This window comes from Falco rusticolus, chromosome 2, assembly GCF_015220075.1.
Source record: "Falco rusticolus isolate bFalRus1 chromosome 2, bFalRus1.pri, whole genome shotgun sequence".
NCBI classification, from domain to species: Eukaryota; Metazoa; Chordata; class Aves; order Falconiformes; family Falconidae; genus Falco; species Falco rusticolus.
This window is the reverse complement of record NC_051188.1, coordinates 82,193,371-82,209,454: the sequence shown is the minus strand read 5'-3', so window position 1 is coordinate 82,209,454 and position 16,084 is coordinate 82,193,371. Positions and strand designations below refer to the sequence as shown.

General features: G+C 35.5%; 2 protein-coding genes across 21 annotated transcripts in view; one reads left to right on the top strand and one right to left on the bottom strand.

The window, feature by feature from the left end:
• The window catches only part of CASK (calcium/calmodulin dependent serine protein kinase), a 226,378-nt gene that overhangs the window by 94,759 nt on the left and 115,535 nt on the right, over nt 1-16,084 (bottom strand). For all 20 annotated transcript variants that reach the window (XM_037376849.1, XM_037376848.1, XM_037376853.1 and 17 more), the window contains exon 6: nt 3,470-3,572. In XM_037376849.1, coding sequence (XP_037232746.1) covers nt 3,470-3,572 — 103 coding nt within the window. The remainder of the gene's footprint in view (nt 1-3,469; nt 3,573-16,084) is intronic.
• Nucleotides 5,312-8,793, top strand: GPR34 (G protein-coupled receptor 34). The gene is made up of 2 exons (XM_037376871.1): nt 5,312-5,416; nt 7,229-8,793. Exon 2 carries the CDS (start codon nt 7,251-7,253, stop codon nt 8,391-8,393), a length of 1,143 nt encoding a protein of 380 aa, XP_037232768.1. The 5' UTR covers nt 5,312-5,416; nt 7,229-7,250; the 3' UTR covers nt 8,394-8,793.

Here is a 16,084-nt window from a genome sequence, read left to right as displayed (position 1 = left end):
AAAATTTTCCACTTATCATAAGAACTGCAAGAAGAGACCTTCAGAGAGTGGTAGCTCATGAAAATGATTTCCTATCAGAAGATGACACATGCTTCTTATTCGTTACCTTGCAGCTTATGGGCACAGTGGAACAAAAAGTATTTCTTTACATTTTCCTTTCTGGTCTTATGAAAAATGAGTTATGGCTATATATATATATTTACTTAATAATAATTTAACTCTATTAAAAATAAACTCAACTGGGTTGTTAGCTGATAAAATAGTCATGTTCCTAAAATCTATTCCACAGACATTTTCATTAATCACATCTAGTATGATGTCGTAGATTGTTATTGTGATTTCCCTTACACTTCTGTTAAATAACCTTCTATCTGCTTGAAAGAACATTGTAGTTATCCTTCTAAACAACACAAGTCTATCTCTGGACTCACATAGCAAGACTGGGACTGGTCTACTTTCAATACCTGGTACCTAGTTTAACTTTATTACAAAAATCCTCTTCCCCTCCCCAAACAATTTAAGCACACTGGAAAAAAGATGTCTTTTGTTAAGTTAAAAAAGTTCTGTAGTCCCAAACAGAGTGAAAGCTATAAACTAGAAGGCAGGTTTAGAAGACGTTAAGGAATAAAATTCCCTTTTATCTGTGTTCTCCTGGGGCTACACAGAATCTGGGCTTGAAAGGCACAGCTGGTCGACGTAAAAGTAAGAAAAGTGGCACAAAATGCAAAGGCATGGAAGCAGGAAAAGAATTTTAGAACATTGATAAGCCCTGAATATTTTATATATAGCCACTTATATTTTAAGAGGAAAAATACTACTACAAAAGAGAGTTATCTTCATAGATATTGAAGAGCTTTCACATAATGGCTGGGTTTTAATGCAAGATTAAGGGAAGAGTACTATCAACTGAACTTTACTACAGTTACACTACTTCCAGTGTTGACATGTTTTTTCTAAAGGAAAGCTGTCCCTTTCTAGTTTAAAAGATAAAACTACTCCAAGCAACGTAAAATAAAGAAAGATACAAGATTTCTGTTCTTGAACACCAGGGTCATCTACATAGGGATTTACACTAATAATCAGTATATTCTGCTAGGGTATTGTGGCAATACACATTACCTAGATACAGAAAGATTAGTAAGTATTGCACTTTCTGTAAGGATAAGGCAGTGTGTTTTCAGTATTGTAAAAATTTTGATGTGTACTGCACACTGAAATGGGTTTGAAGCACAGCAGGGTTTAGGTCAGTAAAGAGTATGTTAATATCATAATAGGTTTTATTTAATAGAGAATTTCTTTTTTGATGTCTTAACTACCAAATATAGGAATTGCCATGCTGAAAGGGAAATAATTGACTATGTTAAGCTGAATCAATGCTTTTCACTAAAAACTAGAAAAAGAATGTGAAAGTGAACAGGTTGGTTATTATACTCCTCAAACGTCTCTATATGGAGAGCTTCTATTCATTTAGGAGTCAATTAAGAAATTAGTATTACCTGTACTTATCCATAAGGCATACAGATAACTTATGGAAACAATTACATAGGTAAACAATTTTTACAAGAAATTTATAGCCCAGTTCAAACAGACAGTATTGTTAACTTCCACATAACAAATATGGAGTGATATTGTAAAGTTGAAGAAATAAAATTTTGCAAGTGCTGTGTAGGGGACTGTCTAGTAATATACCTTCAGGTAAGTATCTGGAAGGGAAAAGAATTGCCAGATAACAGATGTAGTTTGTGGTATAAAGACTGGAATGGACGATGACAAGAAAGAGATAAGGAGTCTGTTAAGGAGAAAGCCTGAAACAAGCAGTAGAACTGAGACCTTCCATGGTATATAAATGAAGTGGAATTACTCTGGGTATCCCTGAAAGCAAGAGGAATTTGAGTCTGAAAGAAAGAAGTGCTAAGAAAAAGGCTACAAATTGGAAATGACAGTTGAGAGAGAGAAAAAAAATACAAAGGCAGACTGGTGTGGCAGAAGCTGAGATGGATGAGGCAAAAGATACAGGTATAGAGGAATATTGCACTGATGAAACTTAAAAAAGAAGCTTCTGTAAGTAATGCAAACAGAACCAGAAAGGAATGAAAATATTTTTACATAGAAAAGGGAAGACCAGGCCAGCACTGAAAACTGCATAGAGGCTGAGCACATGAACGATGAGTGGGATCGCAGAACAGTGAATGATAACAGGAAAGACATGACAAATTTGGGGAAAAATTCAGGATTTTTTCCCCAAGTTGAACTTGAGGTTTCTGGTGAGACAGCTAGTAGTCTGAAAGAAAGTAAACTGTATCTGACTACCTCCAGAAGAATAGCTGAAACAGAAGAAATTAATTTGCTCAGTCAGAATACAAAGAAGAAAAATGAGAGAATCATAAACAAAAGTGTAGGAACTATCACTAAAAAAAGCAGTGGATGATATACAGAAAATTTGAGAAACACAGAAAAAGTACAGGAAGGAGTGACCTTTTTATTAAGGAAACAATAGTAGCTTAACTGAATGAGTATTTTCTTTGAAAAGATGTATCTAGGTCTCTAGATAATAAGAACTTGGATAATTCCAGGGTATTACTGATATCTGGAAGGGAATGGAAGCTGTCGTTGAGTTTATATTGGATTTGCTTTTTATTTTAAAAAGCAAATAAAAGCCAAATTAATGCAGACCTCTAAGTAATTAATCTGAGTTTTTGAAGAAGCATGGTACTGCGAGTAAGTTACTTGTTTTGGAAAAAAAAAAAATTAAAACTAACAATTTTTTTTTAACGTGGTCTCCTACTCTGGCAATGAAAGCATCAGAAAATTGATTGGGTCTTCATCTGTGCAGGCTGATTAAAGCATAAGCCTATTGTCTGGAACAATATGGAAGGCAGCTAGAGGAAATAAAATCCACAGAAAACAGAACACAGTCAAAAATATACATACGTATCAAGATACTGATGTCTTCTGCAGTAATTACAATGAAATATTAAAACACAGAAGAGAGTCACACGTGAAAACTAGTAAGATTTTGCTATTAAACAGCATAGCATTCTGACGGAAATTGCCTAAGAAACAGGGGAGCATTGACGAAGCTGTAGTAAGTCCTTACTCACTTGCTTTGACATACATTTCAATCCTGATAGCATTTTTATTTGATTTGTGTAGTCAAGCATGAAAGAATTATGCCAAAGATTGTATTAAAGTGGGAAACTCTTAGCTTTTTTCAATTTTATTTTGATCAAACTAGCATAATTTCCTGTTGAATATTATTTAGAGGGATTTAATATTCAATATATGTACACAAAACAATGTTACATTCCAGTAAATGTTTAGCTTAACTGTGTGCAATTATAATGTTAAGAAAGCCTTTAGTGAAAGATTATTTTTGAGCTTTTGTTTTGCAGGCCAGGCTGTGTCAGAAGAACAAACTCTGCAGTACAATGTACATAATATTACATAACTTCAAAGGAAAATTTCTTACCTCCAGCAACTAGTCCAGACTCTCCCAACTGAATTGCTACCCCAAAGCCACCAAGCTTTACTGGGGCTGAATTCTCTTTTGAGGCAAGCAGTACACAGTGTGGCTGAAAAGACAAAAATCCAGGCAAATTACTATATTATTTGAGAAATACAATTCGCATTTTAGATCTTATTTTCCTAAATTTGCAAACAGAAGCTAGAGTTTTGGCTTTTTAAAAAAGAATTTCCTAATTTAAAAATATTTTTTTATTTCTGGCATGGACTCCTTGTCTTTCAATTGTCTCAAGCACAGCAAAGTCCTTTCAGGACTTATCAGAACTCACAAGGAACAAGGAAATCATAGTAACATGGAGATAAAAAGTAATGCCTACAATTTCTTACCTGGTATTACTTTTTCTTTTTTGCCTTTAACCCTTAAGCCTTACATTGTTTCAATTCTCCAGCAGAAATATCCTGCCTATAATATACTTTGTGGGATCTTATCCTTTACAAGAGAACAGAAAACACTATTTTGAGCCTTAATCACAGAATTCACTGATCACTTTCCAACTGCAGGAAAGAAAAGGAACATCCGTGTGATGTTTCTAATAAATATTTCAGTGAGAGGGGAAATTGTTTTGGTTTCTAAACTGGATTCCAGACACAGTCATCCATACCTTTGATTTTCCACAGTCTTTCCACTAACAAGAGTGAGGTGTAATGTAGAAAAATGGAATATTATACAACAATTTGGATTGATATGGACTGGTGTAGCAGGAAGTAACATACACACAAAATCTATCGGAACACAATCTAGTATTTAATACACATAGCAAAACTACTGCATTTAATATAGAATGACTTCCTGCATTTACTCAAAGCTACACTTTACAGTCAACCATATTATTTAAAAGGAAGAATGTGAAATTTGTATAGTGCTTCTTGTGCTTAAATTAAAAAAACTAGGAATTCCAAATAGCGCGAAGGAGCTACAACAACCTGTAGCCACCCAAGTTTCCTTTCAACAAGTTTCAGTTGCGTAAGAACAAGTAAGTAAGAATGCATAGCCTGTTTACAATTCTAACTGAAATCTGCAGGAAAAAAAAGCTTGATTCCTAAAACAGATGATATATTAAGAACGTTAACATTGAAATCCTCATTTCAAATGCTAAGGAAAATAGTAAGCCAAGACAATGTTCTTTAAATTTAGGCTATATTATATCAAGACTTCTAGAATATTTTTAAATTAGAAATTTAGAAATGTAATTTTCAATCCCTTACATCCTACCCAAAATAGTATTACCAGGTGGTATTATCTCTGCGTATTGTATTTCACTTCTGCTTTATTGAAAATGTGAAGCTGCATGCTTTGGGCACTTTCACATTCTTTCATCGCTGTCATTTTGAGTAAAAAAGACCAACCTCAAATATCTAGCCTGAGGGAAGGAGGAAAGCAGATGGGAGAACTACACCAACATAAGCAAAATGTACCATTTCACTGTGGTGTTGATCTACCTTTACCCTAACATTTGAAAAAGTTATACTATTTCCACAACAGTATTAAAAAGAAGACAGGCTGAACCAACACAATTGTGATTCACAAGTGAAGCCACCGACACTGCTCACCAGAAGCACAAGTTTCTGACAAACCCCCCCCCCAAATCTCCAATTCAGAGTGAAATTCTGAGAAAATGTCATTAGAGAACCTCTCCCAGCAAAGCCCAAATTAACAGCAATTAATTGATCTTTTCAATAAACTGAGTCTTCCTAGTTAAAAATATCTTTTAAAAAACCCATTGCAACACTAGTTAAACTTCCTCTTGTTGATATTGTACTGCGTCAGCTGATTCTCATCCCTCTCATAGAGAAGCTGGTGCTTTAGCTTTCTAATAAGAGCACTTGCATGTTACTCCTCCCTGTCTTTTACCAGTAGTTTTGGAAATCAGCAGAAGTTCTTAATATATAAATGGTAAGTGGCTTCTTTTATACTTAAGCTACAGTAAAACAATTTTCTATTACAACTTCTCTTAACTGCGAAAGTAATGCTGACCTTCAAACCTTTTCCTAAGTATACCAAGGTTCAAGCATGCCTGCTTGCTTATAGATGATAAAACTTACGGCAGTGAAAAGTTTTCTAATGTATCTGCAGTGTAATGGATTTGTCTGTCTCTCATTGATATAAAACTTGTCGCTACTTATGCAAGTCATGAGCTCAAGCATTTTTATAGAAAAGTAACACAAACAGGAAATTACAGTGGTATATAGGTTACAAGACGTATTTTTTAATCAAACTTTTACATTTACTTCTTGACCTGACAATATGAAATGGCAAATATGAAAACAGACATATTTTTGAAACTGCTAACATACTGAACAAATGTAATGTAACTGTAAGATCAGCCAACATCGGACGTTAAAATATTTTAGACTGTCTTCTCAATAACTCAGATTCTGTAGGTACATTAGGTCTTACTAAGAAATTTCCCTGAAGTGCTGCCATTTTCAGTGCTCTAGCTGTATCACAGTATTAAATGTAAAGTCACATTTTTAAAACCTAGCATGCAAATGAAAAACTATTTTAAAGTTATGTATATGGCAGTGTTTTGTCATTTTTTTTCTTGTTACTGTTGTTGGACAACTAAGTTCAGAGTATCAAAACCAATTCTGAAGTTTTTGGAAGGTTAGGGGAAAAAGCCTTGCCCCTGTAAAAAAAAAACCCAAACCAAACCTCTAAATAAACTAATTTCTGGAATATTTTATCGTTATGACGTACAAATTGAGGACAGAAGTATCATTACTAATCAGTTTTATCCATGTCTCTATAAACAGCTCGTTTTGATTTTGCTTTTCTAACCGCCCACTTTTTTTGGTTTTCTTTCTTTGGTCAAAGCTGACTTTTATCTTCCAGATTGTAACTTCCTGGTCAAACACAAGTTTAGTGAATTTACAAACTTTGAAATGACAACAAGGAAAACAAATAAAACAAGACGTGTTTAAAACAGCATTAATGTGGTTTCCAGCTGATAATAGCTTCTTTGCATAATATTGATTTGTGAACAGTAAAGGAAAAAATACTTAAATTTACATGAAGATATAAATTATTAAAAACAAGCTACTGCAATAGTACTGACTCAGCGTTACATATAACGGATTACATGGCCAAATAAACACTAATTGAAAATTGCTTTTCTAATTGAAATCTAGTGACTTGTATGTGAGAGATCCTGGGCACTTATTTAACTTTAATACTGATGAGTTTGAAATTGTTTTGATATATTTCTATATATTTTGTATCAACACTGAGAATAATTCACCTAGCTATGCTTACCCATTCTTGCATCTTAATTAAAAAGTTTTCTGTGTTAGAAAGACTAATCCTAACTACCTGAACTTAAAAAAAATATGTTTGTACTTATAAATAAAAAAATCCAAATTCCTAAAGTTTGCAGCAAAACATAATAGCTGATTTTTAAAACAACACAAGACAGTAATAAAAATGTAATTACAAAAATATTTATCTGAGTACTCTGTATCACCTGTTCTTGCCTACTTCATCTGAGGAAAAACACGGAACTGATTATTCCAGGCTTATATTGTATCATGATATCTGGCTGAAAATCCTTCTTCTACTCAGCTACAGCAATACTTCGGTGTATTTACTTTTTTGAGTTATTGCCTTTTATGTTTATATCACATAGACTGTATGCAATAAAGCAAGCAAATATGTGAAGATGATCCAATGGCGATTTAATTCTTAAAATTTCTCTTTGCATCCCTACAGAACAGCTAAAAAATCCTCACAAATGATGGCTGCAGCTTCAGCTGATTTACTGACTATTATTCCACACAAGGAAGTTTTCTGGAGTAACCAAACTAACCTACCCATAAATGCCTCGGAAAGTCAAAACAATGCCAGCTGTCCCTTAGATGACAACTCACTGTCACTTGCTTTGATAGTTTTTTACTCTATTATTTTTGTTATAGGATTGGTTGGAAATATTATAGCCCTGTTTGCTTTCCTATGCATTCATCAGAAAAGGAATTCTATCCAAGTGTACTTGCTAAATGTAGCTGTTGCAGACCTTCTGCTCATTTTCTGTCTTCCCTTCCGAATACTCTATCATGTTACCAAAAACACCTGGATGTTTGGACTGATTTTATGCAAGACTGTTGGAACTCTCTTTTATATGAACATGTATATTAGCATAGTACTGTTGGGACTAATTAGTCGAGATCGTTATGTAAAAATAAATAGGTCTGTGAAGCGTCCTAAAATGTTCACTGCTACACGAAGTGTACATATTTGTTGCATAGTGTGGGCAGTTGCACTTACAGGATTTGTAGTAGTAGTTGCACCATCTTTCTTTAAGAGTGAAGACAGCAATTCTACTATGTGCTTTCATTACCGAAATAAACAGAATGCAAAGACAGAAGCAATTTTAAATTATATTATTGTAATGATTTTTTGGATAATTTTTTTCCTTTTGATACTTTCCTATGTTAAAATTGCCAAGAACCTTCTGAAAATTTCAAGGAAAAGAGCAAATTTTCCAAACGCAGGAAAATACACCCAGACAGCAAGGAATTCCTTCATCGTACTCATTATTTTCACCATCTGTTTTGTTCCTTACCACATGTTCCGGTTTGTCTACATTACGTCACAGTTACAAAACCCATCTTGTTATTGGAAGGAAATAATTCACAAATGCAATGAAGTGATGCTCATATTTTCATCTTTTAACAGCTGCTTAGACCCAGTTATGTATTTCCTAATGTCCAGAAGTGTCCGTAAGACTGTATTCCAACTTATTTGCAGAAGGCTTCATAGAGATTCAGGGCTAAACCTGGAAAGCACTTCAGAAATAAAACTTGGACCATGTACACAGGAGCGGTTATCTACTACCACACCCCACTCCAGTTCTTTAAAGAAGAAATCTCTAATTTGATTGTTTACACAAATGGATACCGCTTTCTGTCACTCCAGGACATCAATTTAAGATTACCAAATGCTATACAGTACAGCTACTAATCCCGCCTCTTTCTGCCTGTTAAAAAATGAGAAGTCTTACTTCTATTTGTGAAAATGGGAAGTCACTTTTCAGAAGTATTTCATTCTTGTTTATCCAAGAAAACAAAATAGGAAGTTCTCAGACATGTTCTGTTGGACTAAACTAGAACACTAACTCTTTAAGGAAATTTCCATGAAGTGGTTTGAACCTGTATAAAGAATCTTGTATATAGACATTCATATGACCACCTTGTATATGTAAAGAATAGATTAAACTTGCAAAAAGTAAATTGTGTCCTATTCAAAAGAGCTATATAAACCAGTAGAGATTTTCTGCACTTATCTGTTTAATAGGTTTCAAAGAAATCAGCATTTTAACTACATTTATGGAAGCATTTTTTTCAAGAAAATATTTGAGAATTTAGCAACATACATGGCATAAAAATGAGGTGAAGAAATCAACTGCCATTAATTCAGTTATAATTACAGAAGACACACTTAGTTTCATTAAAGAGCAAAATTAAAATATTCAAGCCTCCTAAGCCCTTCATTATATTTTCAACATTTTAATGAATGTCAAGGTCAAACACCTGAGGAAAAGTGTGCAATGCTTTTGGAAAATCAGAAATAATGAAGGAGAGATGACATATGTGTATTTTCAGTTACCTAAGACTTCCTTCAAACGCTGACAAATCTGGTGACTGCAGCTACACAAAGTAGTTCAACAAGGAAAATAAACTCACAGAATTGAGCATAAAGAGCAGAACAGAAAAATTAGCTCTCATGGACCCCTGACACATCAGCTCTGATCTTTGCTCAGGCTCAGTCACTCGTCTGCTTAACAGACTCCCAAAGCCGTGCGTTGCAGCTGCACGCTTCCTCCCTGGTACTCGCCTTCCCTTTTCACATGATTAAAAATAATCTTGATAATTGCTGATGCTATGTAATAGCAATATGCAGAGCAATGTCCCATAGATACAACTATTTTCTCAGACTGAAACCAATGAGGTTTATGTATTTAGGCACAAATAAAAACTTCATAGGGCAACATTTTTTAAAAAAATGGGGGGCTGAAGGTGGGAGTTGTTTGATCCAAAGACGAGTAAAGAGGCAGTTATACCAAGAACGACTTACATGCCTGGCATGTCAGGCCAGAAAGCTGAACAAGTTAAGATGCTAGATGTTAAGCTCCATAAAATAAGGATTTATTACCCTCAACACATACAAGTAATATTGCTCCAGTAAGCTGGTGTAAAGAAGTTGGTTTTAATATGACTACCAGCCTCTTCTCTGATGGATCATGTAACTTTTTATACCAAATCTGTGTGAAAACTTGTGGATTTTTCCTAATTCTGAACAATATTCTGGTTTTACAGAAGCTATTTATAAAAGAAAGTAAACAAGCATCATAAACCAAAGTAAACATAACATTTCACCACTGCTAGACATAAACTTGGTTTAATTTTTATGTGTTTTTACTTCATTCAGTTTTGGGGAAACTGGGCATAATCATGTTAAAACAAATGGCAGTGACTAGTCAGTGTATATTTGTTTTAAACGAAAAAGGGTGAGGTTTCTTAATCTTCAACAAAGAGATTCCCACAAAGGTAATTTTCATAAAAGTATGATGGTACATTTTTTGTTAAACATTTCAGCATACAATTAAGGTATTTGTACAGCAATTTCTGATTGATTCTCACTACAACTGCGTTATATTTTTTCAGGATCTTTTATTTGTCATCCTGTCATTCTAGTGCATTATGCTGAAGCAAGAAATGTCTTGGTTCTGTATTTGTACAGCACAGGGAATAGCAGTTCCTTGTCCTCTGCAATTCTCCTATGCAGTACAGTAGCTCTACATAGTAACATCAATTCTAGTGAATCTAGTGAAGTTTATAAATTATCATTTCACAAGATGTATATATTATCTCATCATTCTTTCTTTGTCTATATTTCTTCTACCATCAGTGACTGATTGATGACACTGATCACCAGGCCAGGGGTTGTGGGGTTGGGCACACAGAACAGGACGGACATGAACGACACGGTGCGGCTTGAACAAAATTTGAATTCTATAATTCTTTTAAAGAAAGTGTTCTGTTTAAACCAGAATTTTCATTTACAAGGACTGCAATTCAGGGACACTGCATGACTGCAAAAATAGACTTCAGATGTCTTCAGAAAATCACGTCATAGCACAGCTTCAATGCTAAAAATGAAGGTGACTTTCAAAGCCAAAGGCAAATAGAAATGTGTTCCACAGGACAAAAGACCACCTTAGTATTGTGGGCATACTTTTGTAAATCATGTAACATTTACTTGGTTATTATAATGTTATGTTGTAAGCAACTAAATACATGAAAGGACAACAGAAAAATAGTCATGCAGTACAAGTTCAAGATTCTGGTCCATCATGGGAATAGCATTATGTGGGCTTTTTTGTTTTTAGTAATTTGAACAGTGAAATCTACTCAGTATTTTCTTTAAGAGGAAAGCCTTAAACACCTATTTGCATTGATCCAGATGTGTTCTATGTGACAGCCGTTCTTTACATATCATAGGGAAGGAGCACCAAGGAAGCCATGCACAGCATCAGCAGACAAGGTTTCAGAGAAAAATATTTAGAAGAAATATCGACGAGTAAAGCTTTCCCAGGACTACATGTTACACATTAAACATTTCAATATAGGATAATCTTTCGCTTAAACCAATCTCTGTACACAAGCAACAAATATGACCCAAATCTTTTAAAGAGATTTCAGGAGCTAGAGTCTAATGTTCCTATTAGGCAAAACCATCAAACCTATAAAAACAAATAAAACTAGGCAAGCTTCGGCATATAAGGTACCCTAGGGAAAAGAGAATAGATTTGTTTGAGGGAAGCCAATCTACCAGAAAATCAGTATCAGAGGAGCTCTCAGGAAGAGCTGAGAAGCATCAGGATAAAGGTGATATGGTATACTTGGACTTCAGCAAGGTCACTTACTAAAGGCTCTAAGAAACCCTCAGATGTCAGGTGTTAATTCTTGTTTTGCAATTGGTTAAAAACTGGAAAGAAAGCTTAAAAATAAAGTGTCTTCTTTCTTCATGATATTCCTCAAGAATCTGCAAATAGGTAAGTTTACAAACATGTTTAACACTGCAATCTGGAATGAGTGAGAATGAGGAGATGACAAAGTTTTCAGAAAACACACAATTTTTTGGGGTAGTTAAACCTAAACAAAGTTCAAGATACAACTCTCTCCTCAACAGCAACAGAAGTGCAAGTAGACTGTTAGTAGGAAGAAAACTGAGAAGTCATCATTGTGCTGTTGTATAATTTATATGATACAGATTATATTCAGACTACATTAAATAAATAAATAATATATAAAATAAATAAAATAAATAAAATAAAATAAAATTAAATAAAATACATTAAATAAATAACTCTTCAGCTCAGAAATGAAAATCTGAAAGGGAGCAAGCCTAGAATAGCAGATACGGCACAGAAGAGGGGAGCAGGTATGTCTATATGATCCTTGTCAAGAGTGTGACATTAAGGGAGTAGCAGTTAGAAGAAAGAAACAACCCCAAAAAGCAACCAGACAAGTGAAAATACTTATGGATTTTCACAACTATGTAAATCAGTGCTTCAAGATGTTAAAGGTCGGATGTATCAACTGGGTCAGAAAGGGATCTGAAACTAGACAGCACTGTCATGTAGGAAACAATTACTACTGACCAAAACCCAAAAACAGGTAGCATGTTTTAAAATTATTTAATCCTTACACATTTTTTTCTGCAATCAATTTTCCCACATTTGAAGGTAAGATGCCAGGCTCTGCAGAACAATATTGCTGAAGAGCAAACAGTCCTGAAGCATCTTGGGAGGTCTGCTGAAAGTTACACTGTGACATGTCAAATGACCGTATAATTAGTCTCTTTACAGTGTCTCTTACTTTTTCTCTTAGCAGTGCTTCCTATCAGGGCCAATTGCAGCAATTAGTTGAGTCTTCAGCTGAATTTCAACATGAAAATCATGCTATTTATTCTTCTTTCTGTAAGCAGAGCTTAAGTCAACACACATCTTCACATAACCTGCATGAACCTCATTTTCCTTCTTTATTCAAATCCACAGTGGACCCTCAAATTCCAGTTGGTGTACCAAAATATCACTTTACTATGTAAAAAGGAGTGCATATTTCTCATCAGAATACAGACTAGTTATGAAGTGCATATACAATACACGTGCTGGCTAGTCACTTCTATGCCTTTTAGACTTGACAAATACATTGACAGCTACATTGTCATGCATATATTCCTTAAAATGAATGGGAAACATAAGCCAAGAAACAAAACTGTTTGCCAGATAAAAGTTCACAACTTTAATCATAAACATAACAAAGTGTACCTGGTTTGAGTAAAGAGCTGTACTGGTTTTGGCTGGGATAGAGTTAAATTTCTTCACAGTAGCTTGTATGGGGCTATGTTTAGGTTTTTTGATGAAAACAGCATTGACAACACAGAGATGTTTCAGCTATTGCTGAGCAGCTCCTGCAGAGCCAAGGGCTTTTCTGCTTCTCACCCCACCGGGAGCAGGCTGGGGGGGCACAAGCAGCTGGGAGGCGACACAGCTGGAACAGCTGGCCCCAACTGACCACACCACATGACCTCATGCTTATCAATAAAAGCTGAGGAGGAACTTTGCCAGGGCTGACATTTCTCAGAAACTGGCTGGGCATCAGTCAGCTGGGGGTGAGCAGTTAGGTTTTTTTGCATCACTTGTTTTTCCTGGTCTTGTTTTTCTTTTTTTTTTAACTCCCCCCCTTTTCTTTAAACTTATTAAACTCTCTTTATCTCAAACCATGAGTTTTCTCACTTTTACCCTACTAGTTATCCCCCTCAACTCACTGGAAGGGGAGTAAGTGAGCAGCTGCATGAGACTTAGCTGCCTACTGGGATTTAACAACAACCCTTTTTTGATGCCCATTATGGGGCTCAAAGCGTTCAAGACAATGAAAGGTTTGACCAGAGCGTGTTACAGGGAGCAGGAAGGAGCCTCAGAAGCAGCAGCCTGTTCTGCAGCACAGCAGCCACAAGCACAGGAGGGGGAAGAGACAGAAAGCGTAAACAAGTTCTCACACTTTTACCCTTCTGATTCTCTTCCCTGGCCCACTGAGGGGGAGTGAGCGAGCGGCTGTGTGGGGCTTACCTGCCTACCAGGGTTAAACCACACCAACTTTCATCTTCACACTGAAATTAACTGTAATTATGGCTTTAACCTGCAAACTGGTATTTTTCCTGAGGACAGACAAGTATCAATTGTAACGCAACATGGAGAAATTTGATTGAACAACTTCCCCAACATCAGTCAATGAAACCACAGAAGAGGAGTGCAACTTACATCACTGAGAAACAACTGAGAGGCATATTATTCCTGGAACTGGAAAGTTCACAAATGAGTGCTTTAGTACAATGCTCTCTCCAAAAGCACATTCAGAATCAGAGCAGAGAGGAGGGAGTTGTGTTGCACAGTACAAATAAAGTGTACAGACAAAAAGAACCCATTGATCATGTTCCACCAATCCAAAATATATCTTCAACATATTCTCTGTGGCACTGGAAACCTTCTGCCAGCCTTCTTCCCATCCCTTAAACAAAATCCCAACTCCTGAGGGCTCTGTAGAATCCAAGAGAATGGAGAAGGTGCTACAAAGCTATCACCATTTACTGTAGTAGAGTGAAAAAAAAATCCTTGCACAGAAGTTGTTCACGACATTGTGAGATGAGAGTAACTGGGGGGAAGGGATGAAGCTGGAAAAAGCCTTAACATTCAAACTGCACAGTTAGAGAGCTAAGTGTAGAAATAAGAACATGAATGGCAGGGAAATGGCTAATTGTGTGTCGTAGTACTGCAAAGTAAGAAACAAAATGAGGATAAAAAAAGCAAAGAGTTTACTTATAAGCCCATGTCTTAACAAGCTGAATCAATTATTTAAAATATACCACAATAATACATCCTGGTACCTTCAGAAGTTATCTTGTTTTTGTCTGTAAATGGTGAGTCCTGGTTCCTGTAAGTGTGCATACAGAGAGGGGCAGTACACCTTTGCACTTATTACAAAGCTTCTTCATAGAACTCTCAAACCACAGATACAAATGACTGTGCTTTAAAAACAAAAATATGCCTGCAGTTCCTTCCACAAAAACTCTCACTTGGTGAAGATGTTACCATAAGCATGGTTAACAACAAATTAAAAGTCTGATGAAAACGCAGGATCATTTTTGTCAGGGGGTATAGAAATGTTCTTTACCAGCAAGGAATTAATTTTGCAGCCAGAACTTCCCAGCTTGCAGCCAACAGAATCCACCTTTTAAGTATCAGTTTTGCTTTTACTGCCATGTTTTAGTTTTTATTTTTGCTTTATTACTTTTGTGTTTTCACAGAAGCTTAACAAGAACTTGGAAAAGCCAAAAAGCTGTTACACATAAACATACTTAACTTGAAAAAAGACAAATTACAGTACAGTGCAGAAAAATACAGAGAAAGCTTCCTATTTGGCTATGATAATCAATAGTTTTCAAATCAAAACCAATTTCTAAAGTTAAAAGTAAACTACACAGCCACTGCTTTTTTAGAAGCAAATGCAGTTAAAGAGTGCTCTGGGAGCTGCACAAGGAATGTGTGACTTACTATGGAATTCCTTACTATGGAAAAATACAAAGTATTTAGCAACGAAGACCTGAAGCATAAAAATGTTGGAAGATTAATTTTGTTAGCACTGTCAACTTCAAGCTAAGTTGTCCTACCTAAAAGACATTGTCTGGCCTGTGTTTTCATTATGTAAAACAACCCTCTGGAGTCTGTGAAACTATTAACTTTGCGTATTTTATGACAACCAAAGAATTGAAGCAAGAAGTGCAATATATCCCCATTTCTATATCCCTAAGGATGCCGCAGAGTTACACTGCATGCACTTGTAATTCATCAAACAATGTAAGAACTTTCATTCTGGGTCTATTTTGCTGAACCATACAGGCAGGTCTAAAACTGTCAAAAATAAATCATTAGTGAACAGCAAACATAGACTCAGCTCAAACCTGCCAAATATTTTATCTTCACTGATTCAGCACAGTGCTTGACTAACCTACAGTAGATTTAAACATGAGCTTAGATGATTTTGCTTTGATAAGCACTTTTTACAATATTGAATACATACACTGACTACAGCTAAAACCTTCATTAGATCAAGTCAGGAGAAGAGCTGCGCACACACTGGGGCACCCTGCATGGAAAGCTGATAAGCAGGCAGAAAGGAACCATGGCGCTCTGCAACAACTCTCCCGATACAGATGTCCAACTGAAAATGGTTATCGTGTAGTGCATCTGTCTTAAGAGTTTATACAGTCAAAAAAACTTTCAATTTTAATGTTTAAGGAAAAAACACGTCCAACAAAAACTAAGCACCAAAAGTCAAAGCTCTAGACAAGCTACTTGGTAAATGTTTTGGGTTTTTTGGAAAGAAAGTATTGATTGCACTTGTGTAGTAGCCAGTGCATCTTAGAGACTTATCTTGGTATTAAACACCATACCGTAGATTAAATTCAAAGTACTTAAATTAAATCCAAGTTAAAGGCTGCTGCACG

What these genes read in the sequence shown, in the direction of transcription:
- GPR34 (XM_037376871.1), top strand. Translation starts at nt 7,251, where the DNA reads ATGATGGCTGCAGCTTCAGCTGATTTACTGACTATTATTCCACACAAG.